Source organism: Petaurus breviceps, unplaced genomic scaffold (genome assembly GCF_028583685.1).
Source record: "Petaurus breviceps papuanus isolate PSGF00001 unplaced genomic scaffold, PetGlider_PUasm1.0 90625, whole genome shotgun sequence".
NCBI lineage: Eukaryota > Metazoa > Chordata > Mammalia > Diprotodontia > Petauridae > Petaurus > Petaurus breviceps.
Genome location: NW_027187289.1, coordinates 1,668,873 through 1,695,083, shown reverse-complemented (window position 1 = coordinate 1,695,083; position 26,211 = coordinate 1,668,873). Strand labels below are relative to the sequence as shown.

Genomic DNA, 26,211 nt, shown 5'->3' with positions numbered 1-26,211 from the left:
CACACACACACACACACACACACACACACACACACACACACACACACACACCTAGCTGTGTGACCTTGGGCAAGTCACTTAACCCCAATTCCTCTCCAAAAAGCAAAAAAAAAAAGTAAAAAAAAATTGTTTTTACATGTAATTGGGGAAAAATGAAATAGTATTAAAAAAAAGAGAAGTGTCCCCTGAGAAGATATTGAAAAAATATATGACAGACAAGAGGAGTTTACCTGCCCAGGGTCAGTGTAAAGGTTGGGAATATAGTTGAGTAACAGCAAGTCTGTGGTGGGCCACTGAGCCTTCATGGAGACAGACATTCTTGGCAGCAATGAAAGGTTACCTGGAGAGTATCATTGCCCTCAAATCAGAAATAGCATCAAAGTTTCTCTCACCTTTCAAATGGAACTTTCTTATGTCCTCCTTCTTTAACATAGTCAAGAACCTGCTTCTGAGTCCGACCACTAGGATAAAGACCACAATTATGGAAAGAGAGAGAAGAATACAAAAGTGTTCTCATTTATACAGATAAGTACAAAGATTTATCATCTTGTTTTCCTTTCTTCCAGAACAGTGAGCTGTTACACATGCCATGAACTTTTCAATGGGTCAGAAATGAAAACAATAATAACAACAGAATTCTCTCCCTTCCATTCTTCAGAAGCTCTGGGTTTCACTAATAAATGGGGGGGGGGGGGTGAAAAAGGTCCCATTTCTGAAAGCACTGTTCATGAAGACTTTGTGTTTTGTTACTGCAGAATTATAGGCATTGCCATTGTTGTTTACTCTTTCTTTTTATACAGGTATGTGTAATAAGATACCTCAGATTCTACAGAGATTATCAAATTATTTTTGCTCCTAGAAAGGAAGGCTGTTTACAGGTTTAAATCTACTGTTGATGGCAAATCTGAAAGCAGACACCAAGGGGCTTTGCTTTGAAAGCACTGGATTTCTACTACTTGAGCAACTCAGGAAAGACCTTGCTTTTCACTGCTTGCAGACCCTACAAATAGCCTCTACAGAGGCTAGAAATAGGATACAGGGATAGTCTTTAGGTTCCTAATGGGTTTTAAGTAGTGCCCCTACTACATAAAACAACAGCTGTATCGGCTGTAAATACTAACACTTCAATCATAGAAGGAATTCAATTCAAGGAAATTGTCACTGAAATAGTTCAGAAGTGATGAACTGTGGTTATAGGTCTTGGAGATAGACTCTACCTTACCTAAACCTAAATGATGACCCTCTTGTGAAAAGAACAGGCTTGGGCTTTGGTTTAGGCTCTTCAAAAAGTCTGAAAAAGGCATGATGTTCCACACATATTTTCCAGAAGGACTTGCAGAAATCCCTGCTGGCCATTAGGAACTCCAAGGTGTCCTGGTATGAGCTCTAAAGAGAAAGAGAATTATGACTTGGTTTTTCCTCTTATCACCTACAAAAAAACTGACTGAGCTATACAAAAAAGAAAGGGGATGGGAAAGTAATAGGCCATATTCCATTTCAGTTTTGAATTCACTAGGGCAAACATTCCCTTTCAATGTTTGGCGATTACCTCTGCCAGTGATTATCTAAGTCATAATTCCACACATACATTTAATTCTCCACACACTTAATCCTACCTAGAAGAACTAACAAAGAAAGTCTGGCTTCCAGCAAGGCTGATCAAATTTCTTTAATAGGATTCATAAACAAAATACACATTCTTCATTTGCAATTGTGCTTAGACACGCCTAAGTATAGAAACTCTCTTGCAAAGCCTTAGTGGATGAGGTTCACAATTTTTCTTTCTTAAGTTTCGGCCAATGTTGGGACATAATCTCATGTCTTCTCAGCATGTGTGTCAGGCCTAAAGGAGGCGTCATGTGCCATTCTGGAAAAGAAAATCATTTCTATGGGAATCTAAGTTCCATCTTGAGCTAACAAGTCTATATATTTCATTTATAGAAATTGGATACAGGGATATTCTTTAGGGTCCTAATATATTCCTTTTATAATCAACTACCCCTAACTTAAAAGGCCATCTATCCATCCATCTAGTACCTATCCACGTACATACATGCATGCATGTATGTATATGTTTATTTGTTATTGTTTACTTGTTTCAGTCATGATCTCACTTGGGGTTTTCTTAGCAAAAATACTGGAGTGGTTTTCCATTTCCTTCTCTACCTCATTTTACAGATAAGGAAAGTGAGGCAAACAGGGGAAAGTGACTTGCCTAGGGTCACACAACTAGTAAGTGTCTGAGGTCAAACTTGAACTCAAGTCTTCCTGACTCAAGACCCAGTGCTCTTTCTACTGAGCCATATCATATATACACATGGATATGTATATATCCAGGTATCTATCTATCTAGAACAACAGTTCCTATAATTCCTTTTTTTTTTTTTTTTTTTGCTTTTTGGAGGGTGGAGGGCAGGACAATTTGGGTAAGTGACTTGCCCAAGGTCACATGGCTAGTGTTAAGAATGTGAGGTTGGATTTGAACTCAGGTTTTCCTGACTCCAGGGCTGGTCCTCTGTTCACTGAGCCACCTAGCGGTTGCTCCCTCCTAAAATTTTTAAGAGAGCCAAATTTTCATAGGGAATTTACCTGACACATACAATTCCTGAGAAACAAACAGATTATATTTCAAAATCTGATTTTTGGTCAACTATTTGGAAGTTAAGAGTGCATTTTTACATAGGAAGAATACTACAAATAGGACTGAGTACCCGGGTCAGTCTAAAAAAGCCTATTTAGTCCATAATAGTTCTTTAGAATCTAATCATCACTTGTAACATCATCACTATGATAAAATATGGTCTCTATTCACAGTAGAGATTCATTTATTGTTTACATTGTCCCAGTCATAAGAGCAAAGTTGTTTCTTTGTTTGTTTTTCCCTGAAGAGGGGCTGTCTATCCCTGAAGGATTCCAGGGAATTTCTCAGTCTGAGTTACCACTACCATAGACTCAAGTGGGGAACAGGGGTCCATGGAATGGAAGTGTAGAAGGCTTAAAATGGGGAGGAGGAGGTAGGGACTCTAGTGTTGGTAGATACTCTTAGGGTATCAAGGGCTCCAGAGAGGTAACAATGAGGATAAGAAGAAAAGGAGACAGTGGGGAAGAAGCGACTTGGGAGGGTATTTTCTGTTCCTTCTGGATATCAGAAGTAGCTTTTTCTAGGTGGCAGCTTTGGTTGGGGTCCCAACAATACAATACAGCAATGTACATATATGGGAATTTCCTGAATTTATAAAAAATAAATTACTCCACTAGCCTCAGACACCCTACCTATCCTTGTACAATTGCTAATACATTTTCTCTTTACCTAAGGATCGTAGATTTAGAAGCAAAAAGGACATTAAATTTAACACTCTCCTTTTTAAAATAAGGACACTGAAGCAAAAAAAAAAAAAAGCTCTGTGACTTATGTAGGGTCACAGAGCTAGGAAATGCTTGAGGTGGGTTATGAACTTAGGTATTCCCAATTTCAAATATCCTACCTACTATCTGCTATCGTCACTCATAAAGATAACAGTTAAGATATCACTTTCCCATTTATATATGTTTTCTAATTATGGAGACCCCCAACTCCAGCTTACAAGGGCATTTTAGTAATTGTCCAAATCAATTCTTCAAATTTAATTCAATAAATCACAGGCATACCCTAAGTATTTATTTCATTTGTACTGGGATAGCCAAATGAGGTCTGCCCTAAACTTCCCTGACCCACTTACATTAGCATCAGGGCGCAGTTTGATGAGAAAACGTTTCCTTTTGAAGCTCAGCTTCCTCACCTTAGCCCAATTGAAGGCATTGATTTTAGTAAAACCCTAGGAAGAAACACAAAACCATCCAATTAAACACATGGCCATCCGATGAAGTATAACAGCAAATTCAAGGGATATGTCTACAAATCATAAAAGGACATTAACATATGAACACATCACTAGTTCATTAGGGATACAATCGTGTTTCTACAAAAGTTGGCTAGACATCTGTGAATTATCCCCTTAACAAAGCCTTGGAATATATAGGAATGAACTTGAGTTCTTTGGTTCAATTAAACCAACCCACCACTGCTTGGAATGGGTAATGGAAGTTCTGAGGACCTGATAGACTATTATTATTTTTACAGCGGAATTCACCTGGCCCACTCAGAATTAGTCTTTTGCTTAGGGTTTGCTTTCTAGAATTTGCTTTGCTTTCTTTTGTTTGAATACGTCTACCACCAAATCTAAGCACACCAGGAATTTACTACTGTCTTGAGTTGACCTGGAAAATTCAAATTTCATTGATTCCAGTGTCAAGTGAATTTGGAATGATACAGTCAAGAGTTAAGAACAAGGCTGTTTGGGGTAGCTAGGTGGTACAGTGAATAGAACACCAGCCTTAAAGTCAGGAGAACCTGAGTTCAAATCTGGCTTCAGATACTTGACACACTTAGTAGCTGTGTGACTTCAGGCAAGTCACTTAACCCCAATTGCCTTGCCTTTCCTCCACACACACAAAAAGAACAAGACTGATACTGAAAAACACAAGTAATTGAATTATAAGACAGGCATTCATTGTCCAAAGTATAGTATACTACTATATCTTTGACTTCTGGGGTTTTGGCAACTGAGTCATATTTGGTAAGGAAATCATAGGAATTCAGTAGGTATAAAAGCAAAAGGGCAACAAAATCAAAATTCTAGGAATAAATAAATGGACTAGCAGGAAGATTAATTTCATTATGCAATACTTTTACATTATTAATTTACTATGTAATTAACAATATTCAAATTACTTGGAATGAAAGGAAAACAACTTAATAATGCTATAAGGAACTCAGCTTTTGTATTTCAGGATTTGTAGGGAAACTAATAGGTTTTTTTAAGTATGGTTTTAGTGTTTCTTTGGGCTTTTAATTTATAGCAAATATATATATGTATATATATATATTCACTTTTGCAGTAGTGATCTTATCAAGTGCTGCATTTTTACCTATTAGAAAAATGTTTTAGAAGTCAGATCCCTCCTGCCATGTATCATAAGCAGATAGTGACATTTTGAAAGCTATTTGATACAGAAAGAAACATTTCTTTGAATCCTCTGAAAAATTATCCCCAAATAACCAGCTAGTCATTAACCCTCAAGGCACAGCAGCAGAACAGCAACATCCATTTTCTTAAAATGCAAGAAAGGTAAAGCTCTGAAATTAATAGATAAAATAAATAATAAAATAAATTTGGTGAAATTTAATCATAAGACACTATAGCATTATGAGGAAAGCAGACATCTCTTCCACCAATGCCTAAAAATCAAAGCAAGTACTAACTGCTTTCATTTAGTGAGAAAAACATAGATCTAAGATGTTTGCAGTTAAGTTGAAGAGAGCTTATGTCCTAGATGACATGGGTTCACTAAATGACTGTGTTCCTGTGATCAGAACACGCAGAGTTAAATAACAAGCAGGGCAACAGAATATTTACCAGGCTTATCTGCTGGTCAGTTATGTTGATGTAATAATTGCAATATTATGAATATCTCTCCTGGTGAATTTCTTAGATTTACAGGTCTCACAGGTATGTATGTGTGTATGTATATATGTACACATGTATATGTATATATAGGTACAAATTATATGTATACATATGCATATGTAATGCATATTCTACATTTCATAATTATAAATAGCCACAACCACTTACTATAATAGAAAATATCATGATTGGAATGAAATTATTAAGACCTTACTCCAGAGGAGCATCATGAAAAAATTCAATAATGCAAAAGCTTTTTCATGGGCTGAGGGAAAAAGCATGACTTAATACTGTGTTTTTTGATACATTAGATGTCTTATGTTGATCTCAGCAAGGATTATGTATTTCTAGGCTCTCACAACCCAAATAAATAAATCCTTAACTGCTGATTCCTTAATTATATGGAAAAATGCTAATTAAATTGGATGCAAGAGTTAACTGAGTAAAGGGATGGTGAATTTATGATTTCATTACCATAGGAAGCACTTTCTACCAGCTTAGGAAGCTTTACCTTCTCTTCATACCTAAAGTCTTAGAGATTTACCTATATCATCGTTGAAAGGTTAAGAGACTTGATCAGAGTTTAAGTGACAGACAGTATATGTAAGAATTAGGATGTGAACCTAGGTTTTTCCTGGTTCCAAAGCAGGCTTTTCTTTCTACTGTGCCAACTTGGCCTCTCTTTAGGACATAGACCAAAGTGATAAGAGTAAGAAAATAGAAAACTGTGCAGGGGTTACCATCTCTCACCACATATTAACAATAGGAAGGGTATGTTTTGCCTTATCCTCTCCACCAATTTCAATAAACAGTTATTCTGGAATTGGGTTCAAAGGCCCAATTTTCTTCCCCATCACCTGGTGAAGGGATGTGAACAGTACTCTGAAGTGGCTCTCACCTGAAACACTAGAATTCCTGTGTTGGCAACAGCCAGGTTGATCTTAGTACCTTCCCTGTCCTTCGCTGGGTGCAACCGGATTCCATACATCTCCAGCCGGCGGGCAATCTCCAGGAGCTGGAAATCTGATTCTGCTGGTGTTTGTCCACTTATAAAACAAAAATTAAAAAGAAAGGGCAGAAGATTTGAATTCCCTACGTCTATTAATTTGGGATTAAGTGGCTTCTCTAGGGACATAAAGAAGCATTTCATCCAAACACTGAGGCTAGCTGATCAGATGATATCCAAACTCCCATTCATTCCTACCCAAAGTCTAGCAGCTGGAACAAAAGCTCTATTGCTCGTGTAATTCAAAACCCCAAATGTCTACTTCAAATTCTGCCAATTTTCAGATTCTCAAAGAATTTCCTTTAAGGTTATACAAAAGCAAAAAAACCCATTGTGTTAAAACAAGTTTTTCAGTCATTTACAATAGACCTATCCCTGTAAACCAAGTTCAAAACCGTACTTTAGAGAACAGGGACAATAGCATCATCATGTCTTAAAAGCTTTATTTAAAAAACAAGACAGCAACAACAAAAAGAAAAGCCATGGAATCCACCATAATAGCAGGGTTGTGGGTCAAGATCTGACCCACTAAACTATGTCTTTTTGTTTTCTGTTTTTATAGTCCTTCTATGTATGCTCATTTCTATTTTCATATTGCTTTGACATATTGCTTTGACATTTACAAAAGGCTTTCACATAACATTTAATTCTCACAATCAGGTGAGCTAAGTGGATAGGGTAAGGATTATCATACCCCCATTTTACAAATGAATAAATCAACTCACAAGCATTTCTTAAGGACCTACTATATACCAGACACCATGTTAGAGTCTTGGAAAGCAAAGGCAAAAGTGGAACAGCCCCTGCCCTCAAGGAATTGATATTTTATGAATGAGACAATATGTACAATACAGCTATGTACAAAATATTTTCAAAATGAATCCAAGATAACTGGAGGTGGGAAAACAAAATGAAGGATCAAAAAAAGGATAAAACTTCTGCATGTGTGGATGGGGCAATGGTAACTTAAGGCAAAGGTGCTCCATTCCTATTTTATTTCTATTTTCTCTGCAAAGGACAGTGGCTTTAACACTGGAAAAGACAGAATAAGAATCACTGGAAGGTAGCTGGTACCTAAGATCAGTAAGGAGATTACAAGGGAATACCTTAAAGAATCCAAATCATCAGATCCTGGTGAACTATATGCTCAGGTCTAGAAAGAACTGGCAGATGTTATTGCAGAGCTATTGTTAGCAATAAAAGAAATTATAGAAAACAGGAAAGGAACCCAAAGACTTAAAGAGGGCAAATGCTTCATCAGTTTTCAAAAAGAAAGGGAAGAGTCTATAAACCACACCCCAAAGAGCTTGACTGCAGTTCCCAGGAAAATTCTAAAATAGATCTTAAATTTAAAAGACTTATTTATTATATAATATATACTATTAATTAATAAAATAAATTTTCAAAATTCAAAAGCAAGCCTCTACATAGGGGAAGGATGTTTATAAAGAGACAGGATGACTTCAATGAGAAAAATCATTCATTTCCTTTTTGGATAGGACCACCACACTAGTCAATGAGGGGAATGTTTTCAACATCTAGATTTTAGCAAATTTTTAGATCAAGTATTTCATATTCTTGTGGATAATATATATGGAGAGAGACGAGATCCAATCACAGGGACTCGAATTTGTAGACTCAAAGAGGTAGTTAATGGTTCAATATCAACACAGCAGGAAACTTCAAATGGAGTTGACTTTTTGAGTTGTGCTTGACCCTGTGTATTTAACATTTTAAAATCCATGACATGGATAAATGTAGAGATGGCACCAAGCTGGAAAAGACTGCTAAAACACTGGAGACAGACTAAGAATCTAAAACAATCTTGACAGACTAGAGAATTGTGTTCGATCTAAGAAAATGAAATTTTTTTAATATGTATTTGAGTATTTGATTTTAAAACTTTGAATTCCAGATTCATTCCCTTCCTCTCTTGTCTCCCACCCTTACTGGGAAGATGAGCAGTTCAGTATAGATTGTACATGTGTAGCTAATGCAAAACATTAACATAGTAGATATATTGTAAAAGACTGACTATATTTCCCTCCCTTCTATCCCACCTCCCATTTTTTCTATTCTCTACTTTGATCCCATCCCTTTTCAAAAGTGGGTGCTTTCAACTTCCCTCCCCCCTAGCCTACCCTCCCTTCCATCATCCCCCCTCTCATCCCCTACTCCCCCCCTACTCTCCTGGAGGGTGAGATACCCTATTTAGTGTGTATTTAATTCCCTCCTCAAGCCAAATTCAATGGGAATAAGGTTGACCCATTCCCTTTTGCCTTCCTATTCTTCCCCTCCATGGTAACTCTTTTCCCTTGCCTCTTCTATATGAGATAGTTTACCCCATTCTGTCTCTCCCCATCTCCTCTCATTATGTTCCTCTCTCACCTCTTAGTTTCACCTTTTAAGTATCATCCCTTCCTGTTAAATTGGTCCTGTGCCCTCTATCTATGTATGCCTGTAAACATATATACACACATTCACATATGTATTCATATGCCCATATACCCTCATATACTGACATATATATTTCTATTCCCTTCAACTACTGAGAAAAGTTTCATAAATTACAATTATTGTTTTTCCATGTAGGAATGTTAATAGTTCAGCTTTGATAAGTTCCTTATGATTTCTTTTCCCTGTTTACCTTCTCATGCTTCTCTTGCTTCTTGTATCTGAATGTCACATTTTCTTTTCAACTCTGGTTTTTTCAGCAAGAATGCTTGAAAGTCCTCTATTCCACTGAATGACCATATTTTCCCCTGAAACATGATACTCAGTTTTGCTGGGTAGGTGACTCTTGGTTTTAATCCCAGCTCCCTTGACCTCCAGAATATCACATTCCAGGCCCTTCGATCCCTCAGTGTAGAAGCTGCCAGATCCTGGGTTATCCTGATTGTGTTTCCACAATATTCAAATTGTTTCTTCCTGGGTGCTTGTAATATTCTCTCCTTCATCTGGGAATTCCAGAACCTGGCTATAATATTCCTAGGAGTTTTCTTTTTGGGATCTTTTTCAGGAGGTGATCGGTGGATTCTTTCAACCTGTATCTTGCCCTCTGGTTCTAAAACATCAGGCCAGTTTTCTTTGAGAACTTCCTGGAGGATGCTTCTAGGTTCTTACTTTGATCATGGCTTTCAGGTAGTCCAATAATTTTTAAATTATCTCTCCTGCATCTATTTTCCAAGTCAGTGGTTTTTCCCATGAGATATTTCACATTGCCTTCTATTCTTTCATTTGTTTGGATCTGTTTAACAGCATCTTGATTTCTCATAAAGTCATTAGCTTCCATTTGCTCCAATCTAATTCTGAAGCAATGATTCTCCTCAGTGAACTTTTGAGATTCTTTTTTCCATTTGGCAAATTCGACTTTTTAAGGCATTCTTCTTCTCATTGCCTTTTTGAACCTCTTTTGCCATTTGAGTTAGTCTGTTTTTTAAGGTATTATTTTCTTCAGTCAGGCTGTTGACTCTTATTTCATAATTTTCTTGCATTGTTCTCATTTCTCTTCCCAGTTTTTCCCCCACTTCTCTTATCTGCTTCTTAAGGTCCTCTCTGGCCTGTAACCAGCTCGTATTTTCCTTTGGAGCTTTTGGTGCAGGAGTTCTGACTTCACTGTTTTCCTCCTGTTCGATGCTTTGCTCCTTTTTGTCCCCAAAATAGGAGCCTCATGTTGGAATCTTCTGTCTGCTTTGTTTCCTTTGCCTGGTCATGTCGTCCCTCAGTCACTTGACCCCTGGGCTTTTTGCCACAGGAGGACTCTGCCACCAGACAGGGGAGCTTTCATCCCAAACGCTGGGGTTTTCTCAGCTGCTGGAAGCATTGATGGGTGCCCTCTCTGAGGTCTCCACACGCTCTGGCAAGCTGGACACACACCCCAGGACCTCCACCCTAGACTGCAATCCAGATCCAAGCAGGTTAAAGCAAGAGTGATTACCCTTCAGACTGGTGCTTGGTCCCCCTACACTCTGCAGGCCAGGAGCTGAAGCTGCCATGTGGTGCTGGCTGGCTGTGCTGGCATCTCAGTAGCTTCTTGTCCCAGGGGCAAAAGCCACGCACTTCCACTTACTGGGTCCCAAAGTCCAGACTGCACTGACCTCTCACTTTGTCCTTCACATCTATGTGTTGATACATCTGGAAATGGCCACAGCTGCTGCTGATCTGAAGTCCCTCTGGCCAGCTGCTGGTCAGGCCCTCCCTGGGGCTAAAGCCTTGGTGTGGGGCTGGGCTTGGCTCCCAGAGCTCTGTGCTGGCAGATTCCTGCCGGCCTGCTGGGCTGTCCTCAGTGGGAGGTTAGCTTCTCTGTTTCATTTTATGGGCTCTGCAGCTCCAAAATTTGTTTAGAGTCCCCTTTTTACATGGATTGGGGAAGGTGGAAGGAAGAGCCCAGTGGAGGTTCTGCTTCTACTCTGCCATCTTGACTCGGCCCCCCCCCCCCAAGAAAATGAAATTTAATAGGCTGAGTGTAAAGTAGGGCACTTGGGTACAAAAAAAAAATCAAATTCACAAGAATAAGATGGGGAAGGCATGATTACATAGTAGTCCTGAAAAAGTTCTAGGGTTCTTAGTGGCCTGCATGCTCAATAGGTCTGGACTGTAATATGACAGTCAAAGATTAATGGAATTTTAGACCATATTAAGAGAGAGGGACATAGCTTCTAGTAGGGGAAGTAGGTACTAGAAACTAAAGATAATCAAAGTCAAATGATTTGCACAAAGTCATACATGGAGAGAGTAAATGGACTAGAAGTTGAGCTCAGGTCTCTTGACTCCAACTGCATTGCTTCTTCAACTTTATACTCTTCGACCTTCCTGATTAATAGTTTGCCACTAATGTAATCATTTCAAAGATAATAAATTAAAGGTCTATTGTAATATTTAAATATCTATGTTTTGATGAGAAATAATGTACAATACAATGACTGTCCATTTTTAAGTCACCTTTGTCAACATTTTTTTGAGCCCTGACCAGCCTCAGAATCTAAAAATAAGGTAGCATCTACTTCAAGACCCAAGATAAAATTTCATCAATCTTCAGACATGTAATAAGTTCAGGATTCAAATCTCTTAAATGGGAAGGGCGGGGAGAGAAGAAGGATATGGAGGAGGGAAAAGGTAGTGGCACAGGAATTACTGTTAAAAAATTTTTAAAAGATTATGTGTAAGGCATCATGCAAAAATGAAAAGGTCACAGTAGCCATTCTCAAGGAGTTTATAATCTGAGAAGGATAAGATATGTATATAAATCAATAGGTTGAATGCAGGCCCAGAGTAGCTTCTTAATTTGATAGATTTTAAAGTATTAGAAGAGAATTGAAATATTACCTAGTCCATTATCCTTCTACAATAGCTCCATCCATCTTTGAACTCTATTGGCAGAGAACTCATAAATTCAAGAGAAATCACATTTAAGGATCTGGGATTTCACCATTGTGCATATTTCCCCCATCTAATACAATCTGCTACCCCTTTATAACTTAGTGTATTTTGGGGGATGGGTTACCAAAATACGGCCAAAATATTCACTTCCTTATGGTCAATCTTGGCAATCAATGGCATTGATTTTAGGATTGAAAGCTGAAATCAACCTAATCCAATTCCCCTCATTTTGAAGATGAAGAAACTGAGACATAGAAAGGGAAGATGTTTGTCTGAAGACACAAATGTAGTAAGAGTCAGTCCCAGTTTCACTTCTCAAGTGGTGCCTTCAAGCTTAGCTAGGCTGGCCTTCAGATGACAGATGTACAGTCCCACTTTGAGTCTGTGCTTAAAGTTTCTCAATCCTGGTAGATTCTTCCAGAGCTTACATCTTGCCCATTCCTAGCTTTTGGGAAACTAGCATTATCTCTATGCCAGAAAGAAGCATAAGAATAAGATGAATAGTGTCAGGGTTAGAATCCACCTTATATTGAGTCAAAAACTTCCCTCTAAATGCTACCCACTAGTCTGAGTTCTCTCTTCCAGAACTCTATAGAATATATATCTCACCCTATTCTCCTCCAGGTCTTTTGTAAGTTAAACAGATACTATTATTCAAAACGATCCTCTTATGATATGAATTTTAAATTCCCTTGTTTTTTTAATTTTAGGGAAATAATTTATTTAGATTTAAAATATTTCATAATATATCACAGTATCCTAGAGAAGGTGCCATCCACTATCTTCTAAATCCCCACCATTAAAAAAACCCAAACATCCCTCGTATTTTTTTTAACATTGCTCAGAAATGAAGACAATGTTTCAAATATGTTCTGGCCAGGGCAACTTATTGCAGTTAAGATCGAGATCACTTTTTTGGCTACCATGTCACACTATTGACTTAAATCGAGTTTATAGCCAACTGAATTCCACAAATCTTTTTCATATAAACTGAGTAGCTAATTCTTTTCCAACCTATACTAGTATAATTGATTTAAAAAAAAACATAAGTACCTGACTATATACATATCCCTATTATTTGGTTTCCTGAATACACTTCCTCACTAAGAGAGAACTTGCCATTAACCAACACAAATAAATATCCATTTTGCAGTTACATTTTTTTCAGTATAAACGGTGAAAACTGACTTGCTGGATTTTTAAAACCAGCCTCTTACGAAATTGTTTATCATGAATCAGTTTTTCTCAGGGCCTAATAAATAACCCCTGGAAAAGGAGAACTGCTATGTGTTCCAGACCTCAATCAGTATTTGCTGATTGGGACATACAGAGCCTATGACCAAATATTAGAGTGGGAAGAAGAAACAGACCTTTCTTGTCAATCAATTTAGACTGTCTATTCCTAGAATGAAAAACCTGATTACCCTACCAAGCTATCAAGCTAGCTCTTTCCTTCCTTTCATTACCAAACTTCTAGAAAGTGGTTTATACTCACTGCTTCTATTCTGCCATCTTTTCATTCCTTGAGTCCTTGGAATTTGACTTCCTCCTTGACTTCACCCAAGAACATCTTAATCACTGAGGCCCTTTGTTCCCAACTAGCTCACACTGTTGATTAGTCCACATATCTTGAAATTCTCTTTTCCGCTGACTTCCATGTTATTTCACTCTTCTGGTTTCTCTATGACTGCCCCTTCTCTGTCACACTCTGCATGTTGGTATACATGGAGTCAGAGTACCTGAGCTCAAATCTTGGCTTCATCACTTACTACCTATATAACCTTGACAATGTCATTTAAACTCTCTGGTCTCAATATTTTCATCTGTAAAATGAAGGATTTGGAATAGTTCTTTCCCAGTGTTAAATTTATTATGCTAGAATATTCTCCTTTCAGCCCTCTATATGTAGACATTCTCTATAGCTGTCTTCTTGACCTCTTATTTTTCTTTACAATTTCTATGTAACTTCAACCACTTCCAAAGGTTCATTTAACATCTTTATATACACAATTTTGTAAAACTACGCATCTAGTACCAAATCGATTTCTCTGTTCAATTCCTTCTCTACATTTCTAACTGCCTTCTGGGTGTTTCCATAGGAATGCACCCTGTCTTCTAATACTCAAAGTGTCAAAAGCTAAAGACATCATGTCCTTCTCTTTAAAACCTGCTCTCCTGACCTCTATCAATTTTTTTCATTAAGACATTCTTTCAGCCATCCAAATCTCATTCTTTCTTGCCCCTCACATCTCATCAATCACCAACTCTTATAACCCTTTTCTTTAGAAACATGATGGGCGATAGCTTAACAACTAATATAGTATGAATGGTAATAATAAACCAATATTAATTTCGCATTAATAAATCAACAATGAATTGCTGCCTGCCCAAAATATTATAATAATAGAACAAGGAAGTAACTGCAAAATCAAGTTATCTTACTTGAGTCTATTGAGTAAGCAGGTCTTACTAAGCCAGAATAACTTTTATTATGGCACTGATGATGTCTGTGTCTAAGGATAAAGTCACACACCAAGAATCTGTAGGGCAGAAAGACTATTTCTGGCAGTGAGGATCAAAGTGGAGACCAAATTACAATGGGTTGGAGAGGGAATGGAAGAAGCATGTGTCTACTGTTTTTTCTAGAAGTTTGGTAGTGATAGAAAAGAAAGTGATAGAATGATAGCTTAAAAGGTTAATAAGATAAAAGAAAAGAGGTTTTTTTTTTTTAAAAAAACTTCATGGGTTTTTTTTAGCATAGAGAAGACATAAGAATATTTATATGAGAGAGGAGAATTAGTGGAGACAGAAAAACAGGGGATATAACAAAAGACAGGTAAAGATTAATTGATCAAAATGGAGAAAAGACTGGGATCTAAATTAGAGGTAGAGCAGGTTAGCCTTTGACAAGGAGTGACATATCTTCTGCTGAGTTGAGTACAGTGGTATAAGATAAGAGATAATGCAAGTTCTAAGCTGTAGAGAAATGGAGCAAAGGGATCTATATTTGTAAAGCACTTAACAGTGCCTAGCACATAGTAGGAACTATATAAAGGTGTCTCCCTTCCTCAATCCCTTTTCTTTATGTCAGATATATATCTTCATATCTCAATAAAGTAGATGAGACCACATGTTGAGAATGAAGGGACAAAGGGGGAAAAAAGGTTTCATCTGAAATTAAAAGTCAGTTAAATGTGAAGATGAAGTTTTGAAGCATAAAACCATTACCAATTGTAATATGGCTTAAATTGTATAATTGTTTTTTTTTTTTTTAAACAAAAACCTCCAGAAAACCATTAGGAACATTTTAGAAGTGTTAATTCCTGAAGATAGGGACAGTGAGGAATGGACCTCCCTAGTTCCCTTCTTGCCTTACAACTGTATGATAAAGAAATAAATTGGTGGTGGCTAGGTGGCACAGTGAATAGAGCACTGGCCCTGGAGTCAGGAGGATCTGAGTTCAAATCCTGCCTCAGACACAACACAAAACACCAGCCATGTGACCTCGGGCAATTAACCACAATTGCCCTCCAAAAAAGTAAATAATGATAATAATAATAAAGAAATAAATTACAGGAAAATATAAGCAAAAGCAGTGAGACTTACATGTGGTTGTGGTGAAATTCCACGATTTTGTCTTCTAGCGCATCTTGCTGAGGTATGTACTTGTTCTTTGCTAAGTGCTCCCGATCGACTGTTTCATCAAAATCCCCAATCTCAGCTAAAAAATAATAAAGAAAAAACAAAGGTCACATTTAGCTGTCATTTGACTGGTTCTGAATTGTCAAAAACATAGCTGCCTTACAATGCAACTTAAGTGTGGCTGTTTTTTCTGGGGTACACATTGAAAAAAAAAAGGGAGTGACAGAAGACTGATCCATGAGGAGGCTTCCACAGATCGTGTAGGACAAAGTTCTTTCTTTCATTCCCTCATGTCTTAGAAATGATGGAGACTGATTTAATTACCTGCTGGAATCTAAAGTGATTTTGAAAAATCTAAGAATTTTTCCATTAAATTTTTTTTCACTTTTTTCTTTTGCTTTTTGAAGGGCAATTGGGGTTAAGTGACTTGCCCAAAGTCACATGGCTAGTTTAGTGTTAAGTGTCTGAGGCTGGATTTAAACTCAGGTCCTCCTGACTCCAGGGACAGTGCTCTATTCACTACAGCACCTAGCCACCCCATTAAATTTTCTAACATAAATATGTATATACACATATGTATATATACATATATAAATGCATATTGTGTATATACATATATAAGCATATGTACATACACATAGCTTACAATTAAATTACATATGTACATGTATCTTTAATACATATATTCCAGTAACTAGCTGCTGGTTAAAAAACCAATTTTAAAAGATGGTATCTCTTTCAGCAGTCCCATTGCTTGGTTGTGTAATCTCCCTCCTAGACACATCACCAAATAATTCTATTCCCCTACATTCTTGGAAATTCGTTAGCTGCATCTCAGCCACCACCTATGGAATCTTATAAATCCCATGGGAAATTCCATAATTTACATACTGCATTTTTCAGTGAGCTTCTAATAGTAATTCAATTACAGAGAAAACTGAGACATTTTAAATTTCCTCATCTGTAAAATGAGGTTATTTACTAGGTGATCTCTAAGGCTTATTCTGGCTCTGAAACTCTAAATACTATGAAGAGGAGTTTATATGGTAATAAATGGGTAAAGAAAAGGAGGTACTTTTTGAATGATAATTTCTAAAACCATAGATTGGTATTCTTTGACTTCCAAGACAAAAATTGCCGGTCAAAACAGTAGTTCCTCAAATTAGCCTTCTAATACAAGGAGCTGTTTTATCCTTTTGCTTTACCATGACATAACCTTAACGTTGCTATCATATGGCAATTAAAACTGTACTATTTTAAAGACATAACTGTCACAGGTTAGAACTTGAGCTTGTGTGCCACTTTCTTTCTGTATCATGGTCTTCAGAAAGACTTAAAAAGAAACTGAATTATAGAATGAAGCCCATTTGTCCATACTTCTGAGGATTACATGTAAGTCACTTGTTGCTATGTAACCTATCTTGTGGGCCTTGTCAGACTAGAGTGGACATCACTTTTGGGGACATCTACCTCTTGTAATCACACAAAATACAGCATAAATGCTGCTGCTGCCACCAAGCCAGCTATCCCCCCTCTCAATGCTTGCTTGGTTTACACAGGATAGCGGCTACCGACACACCAAGAGCAGCATAATTTTCTGCATTCATCTCCTTCCTTCTTTTGAGATAGAGAGGTCAATGACATCATCCAATTTCCTGATTTCAAGATGTGTGTCTTGATTTCTTGGACAGCTCTTCCCTTAAATGGACTAAAGCTGCCATCTGGGAAACCAAAGCCCTGTTAAAATCTCTATCACAGAAAAAGTATGGAAATAAAATAAAGACCAGATCAAATCTTTCATCCTAAGTTGGTGGCCTTAGCTGCATAGTGCCTTTGCCTCCCTGTCACTGTATTTTCCTTCTGCTAAGAGGAGAGCTCAAGAGAGAATGCAGCTCATCACAGGTTTCCAATGAATTTCTATCAAGAATTTAATTTTCAAGGACTGTCTAAATTGTTCTAAAACTGAGCAGTCATACAACAAAGAATCCCAATTATTTTCTTGTCTCAACAGGATGAATATCCCTTTGTAATTCTCATCCCCCTCTGGAACATTTGTCCTTCATATACCACCTAAAAGAGCCTTCAGCATTTTACTGACTACTAAACTCACTTTCTTATCTCAGTTTTCTCTCTCTGAATTTTACTCAGAAATTTGTCTTTTTTGATCAACAAACATTTAATGAAAGCACCCACCATATATCAAGAAGTACACTAAGCTCTAGAATACAAAGTTCAGAAAATGACATATTTTCTAACCTGAATTACATGCTGCATTTTCTATGCATATATAGACAATTTGTTGTTTAGTCATTTGAATTATGTACAACTCTTCCAGACCCATTTTGGGGTTTTCTTGACAAAGATATTGAAGTGGTTTGTTACTTCCTTCTCCAGCTCATTTTACAAATGAAGAAACTAAGGCAAACAAGGTTAAGTGACTTGACCAGAGTCACACTGCTAGTGTCTTGGCCAGATCTGAATTCAGTAATATGAGTCTTTAGGACTTTGTCACCTAGCTTTCCTGCATAAACAACAGAAAGTCTCTTCTACTGAAATGTCCAAAACTTTTTACTTATAATACATAGTATGCCACACAATTTTTCTTGTTTTACATAGACAACAAAGTTCCATTTTTTTTGTTGCCATAGGGCTTTATAAAATCAGGTTTTGCTAAATGAGATATTTTCAGAAGGATACTTTTAGACAATAATTTTGTACCAGATAACACAAAGGTTAATATGAATATAACAGGCAGAAACTAACTTATCCACTAAACCTCAGAGCTTACTACTATTTAATTATTTACATCATTATCTTTTCCTTTTATTAGCAAAAAACTGTATTTAACAGATTATAAAAATCACACTTAAATTCAGACACTAAATATTAAAAAATAGATAAATATTACAGAAAAGATATTACAACCATACAAAGGTAGGAAACGTTGATACTCTAGGAAAAATAATTAACTGTGATCTCTTCAGTAAAGAACACATAAAAACATAATAATGATAACAATAACTAAAATGTATAGTGTTTTTTTCTTTTTGGAGGGCAACTGGGGTTAAGTGACTTGCCCAAGGTCACATGGTTAGTAAGTGTTAAGGGCCTGAGGCCGGATTTGAACTCAGATCCTCCTGACTTTAGGGCCGGTGCTCTACTTACTGTACCACTTAGCCACCCCTAATGCATAGTGTTTTAAAGCTCTGCAAAGCACTTCACATATTTTAGCTCATTTGAGTCTCACAACAATCCTGGAAGATAAGTACCATGGATATTTTTGTCCCCACTTTATAGAAAAGGAAACAGAGGTTTACTTTGTTCCACAGACATAACTATTAAGTGTCACAGGTAGGATCTGAACTTTGAACTTTTTAATTCCAAGTTCAGAAGTAGCTCAGTAATGAGTCTAGTCTAGACAACGATTTTAGTATATGGTAGCGAGAAGAGGAAAAAATATTGAGATTTCAGTCACATGTATCTATTAATCAAAAAATATTCATTAATAACTTGCTATTGTACTTAGTGCTGGGGATAGGTAAAAAAATAAATAGCTCCTGCTCCCAATACTTCATATTCTATCAGAGAAAACAATGTGTATACATATAAGAAGATGTCAAGCATACACAGAGTATAAGATCAATTTGGATAGAACAGGGTAGAGACATCAGTAGATGTGGAGAGCAGATTCTAAAAGTGCAGTAAGGAGGGAGTGTCTGTCGGACATTTTTGCTTGTGCAAAGGTAAATAAAGGTAAAGGATTGTTATATGTGAAGGACAGAAAACAGGCCAGTCTGACTAAATGAGAGAGTGTGTAAAAGCAAGTATGGCATAATAAGTCTAGAAAGGTAAACTGAAGTTATATTATAAGAAATGCTACATGTCAAACAGAGAAGATTGAATTTTGCCCTACAGGCAATAGGGAGCCAGGAAAGTTTATTGAGCAAGGGAGTAACATGCTCAGATCTGTGCTTTAAGAACACTACTTCAAAAAATATTTTTGATTAAAAAAATACCTCTGTAGGATGAATAGGTAGGACAGAATACCAGTGGGAAATAATTATACAGCCTTTGTAATGAAACTTAAGGTAGTGGACATGTGAATAGTGAGGACATAAACATGAGAGATGCTCTACAAGAAGAATTGGCAAGACTTGGCAATTTATTTGATAAACTGAGATGAGGGAAAATGAACAGCTGAGAAGGACTTCACATCTGCAAATGTGGGAGACTGGAAGGATGATGATTACTCTTGGCAGAAATAGGTAAGTTTGGAAGAGAGATAGGATTTGGGGGAAAATAGTAAATTCTATTTTGGAGGCAATGGATTTGAAATGCCTATATGACGTACGATTAGAAATGTCCAATAAGGAATGGGCAATGTGAGAATGGAGCTCAGCAGAGAGACCAGAATTGGATATATGACTCTAGTAAAGCAAGGAGATGATAATTTGACTATGGGAATTGATTAAATATACTTACTGTCTTTCAGAGTGATCTCACCAAGAAAGAGAACAGATAGATAGACGATAGATAGATAGATAGATAGATAGATAGATAGATAGATAGATAGATAGATAGACAGACAGACAGACAGCTAGATAGACAGAGATAGACAGAAAGAGAAGTAGAGAGGAAGGGAAGGAAGGAAGAAAAGGAAAGTAAAGAAAGAGAAGAAGGAAGGAAGTGAGGGAAGAAAAATGCTTGGGAAAGAACATTAAGGGATGCCCATAGATAGGAGGCAGGACATAGAGGATGACCCATCAAAGGAGAAGGAAAAGCTGCAGTCAGAGAGGTAGGAGAACGAAGATCACAAAATCCCAGGAGAAAAGGTCAAATAGTGCAGAGAGGCCAAAGGTAAGAAAGGGTCATTGGATTTTACAATTAAGAGATCACTGATAACTTAGAAGAGATTAGTTTCAGTTGAGATATGAGGTCAGAAGCCAAGCTACAAAAAAAAAAAAAAATGAATGACTGAGTAGAGAAGATATTAAGGCAAAGACTGTAGACAGTTTTTACCATGAGTTTGGCTGTGAAAGGAAAGAGAACTATAGGATGCTAGTTTGGTATGGGGAATTAGGTCTGGTATGGATTTTTGAAGGACATGGAGAACCGGGTATCTGTATACAGCCAGAACGAAACCAATAGAAATGAAAATTATGAAGATTAGGGAAAGGAAAGAGATGATTCAAGGGTGATATGCCAATAAGTGATAGAAGGAGATATGATCAAATACATAAATAAGAGGGTTCTGCCTTTAAGAGGAAGACCACCTCTGCATGAAAGAATAAAGAAGATGAAGAAAGATGCCAAGGAAGTTTGAGATGCAGACAAGGGGGAGTTTGTGGCAAATGACTTCTATTTTATTAGTAAAGCCTGAATGGAGGTGAGAGGGTGAGGCAAGTTAGAAGAGAGAAGGTTTGGAATTGTCTCTAGGGAGGATTAAGAGACAAAACTTTGAAATAATCTCCAATGCTAATTATTCAGATTTTAATGACCAGTCTTAAAATAGAATTTGAAAAATAAAACAAAGTTATAATTTATAGAATCTGATTTGGATTAGACAACAGAAATTACCTTAGTCTGATGCATACCCATAAAAGAATTCTATCTACCACTATATCAGCAAGCACCCTAGCGTATCCAGGATGGTTGCTAGCACAGGTTTTTTGATCTGCTTTTCATGTGTATGTGTATATGTGTATGCGTGTATGCATGCATGTGTGTATGTATATATGCATACATATGTGTGTATATACATACATAAATTCAGTTCAGAGGAAAAAGTCAGCAGCCTGAACTTTAGAAAATACAGACAAAAATTACAAGCAGAGAAAAATACAGACAAAGAAAATAACACAATTCAACAGACCAACAGACAGGACTTCTAATTGTCTCACCATTACATGCATACAAAGTTAGTTACCAGAGAGAGAAGCACCAACATCTGGGTTTTCAAAGCCGGGGGGCTCAACACCTACACAGTCTCATTTGGACAAATCACATAGCTCTTACCATAAGTGAGCCCCAAAGCAAAACTTCACCTCAGAATTTATATAGCCTTCTTCAGGGTCAGAGTACATCACAATCTTCGTGGCCTAACTACAAAGTAACAAAAGGTCTGGGCCTCCTGAAAAATAAACCTCCCCTAAGCAAGTTTCTTTTGTTGGGATCCAAGTGAAGCCCATCAAGGGCCAGGCAAGATCTTTAAATTCTCTAGGCCTAGTAAGGGGAAGGGAAGATCTTCAAATCCCCTTACATTACAACCACCTATCCAACCAATGATAGAAACCCACTGTTCACCAAAGCAATCATTCTACTTTCAGATAGCTTTCTAATGGGATATTTTCTCTAACATTTAATCTAAATTTACCTTTCTGTAACTCCCATCCATATTTTTTACTTATGTCCTTGTGGGTCAAAGGGAAGTTTTAATCCCTCTTCTAAGTTACAATTCTTCAAATGCTCAAAGACAGCTATCTTCCCCCTCACCAATACCCAAAGACTTCTTGTCTCCATGTTAAAAAAGTACTTATTCAGTGGCAGCTAGGTGGTGCAGTGAATAGAGCACCAGCCCCGGAGTCAGGAGGACCTGAGTTCAAATGCAGCCTCCGACACTCAACACATGCTCACACACAAACTAGCTGTGTGACCTTGGGCAAGTCACGTAACCCCAACTGCCCTACCTTCCCCCCTCCAAAAAAGCAAAAAAGAAAAGTCCTTATTCCTTCAACAAATTTTAAGGCCCTTCACCATCCTCTTCTAGACACTCACCTGCTCAGTTGATAACATGTGCTTTAATAAAAGGAACTATTCTCTCAGAACTGAACACAATACTCAATAGCAGAGTACAAGAAGATTATCACGGACACTGTCTTTCTCAGAGCTACCCAAAATTATATTAATAATTTTATTTTTTTTTGGATTCTGGTTTCTTTAAAAAAAAAACAGTAGTTTATTACATGTAAAGACAACTTGCAACATCCATTTTGGGAAAGATTTTGAGTTACAAATTTCGCCCCCCCCCCAGATGGCAAGCAATTTGATATAGGTTACACAGTGCAATAAATCCTAGTAATTTTAGCTATCATAGTTCTGTTGTCTCAATCTACAGTCTATTAAAACTTCCAGATCTTTCCCACATCTAACTATGCTTGCCCCATTCTTTTTATGAAGTTGATTTTTCTTTAGTCTAACAGCAAGATCTGGGTTGAACTGAGGTACCTATGGGACATGCAGTTGGAAATAATGCCCATAGGCATTTATTTTTAGTGAATTTTATCTTATTAAATCCAGTCTGATGTTCTAGTTTGTCAAAACGTTTTAGATCCTAAATCTGTCTATGTGTTTGTTATTTGTTCCAGTTTCTTGTTATTTGCAAGTTTTGTAAACATCCATCTATGCTCTATTGAAGTCATTGATAAAGATCTGAATCAGCATACAGATAAAAACATCAACCGTCACAGATCCCTGGATCACTCCGATCCATGCTGACATTAAAGCATTAATGAATAGTCTGATGTTATGGCCAACAATGCTTCATCTTTTCTAAAGAATAGCATGGAGAAACTTTGTCCCAAGCTTTCATGTGACCTAAGTAAACTGTAGCTATGACATCCCCCAACCTACAAGTCTAGTATTCCTGCTAAAAAATGAAAGGAAACTGACGGTAAATGAACCTGTTCTTGATGAAAGCATGTTGCCTCTTAGTGATCATTGCTTTCTCTAATGATATATTCTAGAATTTTGCCAAGATTTAAAAGTTAACTCAACGGCCTCTTCTTCAAATACTACATAAGTGTTAGCAACTCTTACTATTATTCCCTTTCTGAAAACTGGAGCATTTGCCTCTTCCAGTCCTGCTAGAACTCACTTTTCTTTACAATCTTTTAACTATCAGAGATGTTGGCTCAGCAACTCAATTCAATTCAGCAAACATTCATTAAGTGAGCATGACACTGGGTGAAGCACTGGGGATGCAAAAGGGGAAAACACACAAAAGTTACTTCCCCCCTGCTGGGAGGGGGGGGTGGGTAGAGATGGGATAAAAATGTGTATACAAGTACACCTACATATAAAATACATACAGAGGACTAAAATTATAAGATATAGAGAGTGTCAATAACTGGGGGTAAAGAAGAAAAGTCCTGGGCCAGTTAGGTGGCACAGTAAGAGTGCTGGCTGGTGTCCAGAGGACCCAGGATTGGTTCTGGCCTTATATACTTAACACTTACACAAAAAAACTGGCCGTGTAACCTTGAGCAAGGTTACAACTGGAAGGAGGAGGAGGAGAAGGAGGAGGAGAAGGAGGAGGAAGAGGAGGAGGAAGGGAAGGGGGAGGAGGAGGAAGGGGAGGAGGAGGAAGGGGAGGAGGAGGAAGGGGAGGAGGAGGAAGGGGAGGAGGAGGAGAAGAAGGAGGAGGAGGAGGAGGAGGAGGGGAAGGAGAAGGAGAAAAGTCTTATGTAGGAGATTGCACCTCAGCTGTACTTTGGAAGAGGCCAGAGATTAAGTGAGGAGGAATTGGATTCCAGACATGGAGAACATTTATAGAAAGGAATGGGGGGCATCATATATATGGGGAACAGTTAGCAGGTCAATTTGTCTGAACTGGAGAGTGTGTGAAGCTGTTTAATATGAAATAAAACTGGAAAAATAGATAGGACCTAGATTATGGAAAGCTTTAAAATCCAGGATGAAGATTTTTGTTTGAGTGAGAGCATGGCATATTTATCTCTATATTCCAGGAATATCGATGTAGTAGCAGTCCCCTCTGGCAGTTCTTTGGAGCCTGGTCAATTGAATTCACCAAGTTCAATAAGTGCTCTCTTGTTACCTCTCCACTTATCCTTGATGGTCATTTTGGTTCTTCCTTTCTAATCCAAAGGTCATTTTCTTTGGCAGAGTAAAGAGTAGGAAAATAATCATTGAACAGCTCTTTCTTCTCCAAATCAATGGTTATGATCATTTCACATACCAGGAATATCAGTCCAGTTCTCCCTCCGATTCTCTTCTTTGTACAAACATAGTGGTTTTTTTTTTTAATTTTTATTAGCTTTTTCTTTTGGCCAGTTTCAGCTCAGGATGAGCTTCATATCCTTATGGCACTCTGCCATGCATTTGTAGGCACCCTCCATTTTAGCAACAATGAACGGAGTCTCTAACAATTTAAACCAACCAGATAAATTTTCATTGAGGATTTTTCCCTTTAAATGATTCAGTATTTTTGAATTACAAAGCATGCTGCCTTATATTACATTTAGGCATTAGATTCTCAATAACAATAAAAGGATAGAAAATATATATTTCTAATGACCATATGGTAAATGAAACAGAAGAGCCTCTAAACTCCAAAATGTCATTTCCCTTAAAGAATTCAAGATTTGTAAAAGATTTTTAGTACCATATTGGATCCTCGGAAGATAAATAGAGGGGAAAAAGAAAAAAAAAGGTTCTCTGGAGCACTGTGAATTCTCAGTTTTTATACATACAAGTGAGTTTCATTGCATTAAAATGGTACTTAGGAATTCTGTGTGAAGACAATGAAAAAAAATTTAGGTAGTTATTTCTCAGATGAATGAAAGGCATGGAACACTTTCTAGAGTACTGGAACAACAATTTAGAACTTTCAGAGGGAAAAAAAAGAGTATGAAATCCAAGTAGAATGTGGGTAATATTCTTCTCCCTTCCCTATCCCACCACTGCAACCTTTCTTCTCATCCAAAAAGAAAAAAAAAGATGCTTCAGTAATTTTTCATGAAGTTACTACTTGGATAAGCAAGTCATATTTTCAAACTTCACATTATGTAGGAAGCGTAATAAATCATTCGAGCTGAGGAAATGCCAAAACAGAGGGAGGGGAATACACTTTGCACTAAAACATTCCATCTCTTACTATGTATGTATGTGTGTGTGACTGGCACATAAAAGGCGGAATAAACTTACTTCTGAAACACAAAATGTTACCAAATCTTAAACCATAGTAACACAATAAGTCCCTGAGGTGGTCGTGTTTGTTTTCATGACTGCTCTAAACAAAAAAGAGAAAGTACCTGGAATCCACACTAGAATTGGTGCCAAATAAATATTAACTGATTGACAGAAAATAGAAGACAATTTAAATGAACAGATGTGTCAGTAACTGCCTAAAGACAAGATTAAGAAGGGAAGTTCTTTCAAATATCACCTTATTGGATAAAAAACAATGTTTTTTTCCCACAATTGACAAAGATGTTACTCTGTAGAACCAAGACAAGTTTCTTAACTGGGCAAGTAATTTAGATTTGGCAGTACTGAACAGAGTACTACATTTTATACAAAGGTAATTAAAAATAATGAGACAACTTTGATCTTCTTTTGGCATAGCTCAATGCTTCCCATTTGATTTTCATAAAGTGACCTTCCCAAAAACATAAGGCACATATTCCACCTCAAATACTTATTATTTAAAGTTTTCTGATTACAAATAGCTCTGATAGATTCAGTAGATTTGAATGAGAATGGCCATAATTTCATTTCTAATATTTCTAGACAAAGACAAGTTAAAATTCCCTGCTTCAGAAATCACTGAGTTTCAACCAGTCACTCTAAGTGTCCTGTTTTACTCTAGGCAACATAAAACAAGGGGATTAATTAGTGGCAGTCTTTACTTTAATAGTGGATCTGATAAATAACTAATAT

At 37.1% G+C, this 26,211-nt stretch overlaps 1 protein-coding gene across 3 annotated transcripts in view; it reads right to left on the bottom strand.

The window, feature by feature from the left end:
• Window positions 1-26,211, bottom strand: part of FARP1 (FERM, ARH/RhoGEF and pleckstrin domain protein 1) — a 334,579-nt gene that overhangs the window by 80,001 nt on the left and 228,367 nt on the right. For all 3 annotated transcript variants that reach the window (XM_069064154.1, XM_069064153.1, XM_069064152.1), the window contains 5 exons: window positions 15,499-15,613; window positions 6,406-6,553; window positions 3,720-3,815; window positions 1,223-1,386; window positions 393-461 (listed from right to left, as the gene is read on the bottom strand). In XM_069064154.1, the coding sequence (XP_068920255.1) occupies window positions 393-461; window positions 1,223-1,386; window positions 3,720-3,815; window positions 6,406-6,553; window positions 15,499-15,613 (592 nt within the window). The remainder of the gene's footprint in view (window positions 1-392; window positions 462-1,222; window positions 1,387-3,719; window positions 3,816-6,405; window positions 6,554-15,498; window positions 15,614-26,211) is intronic.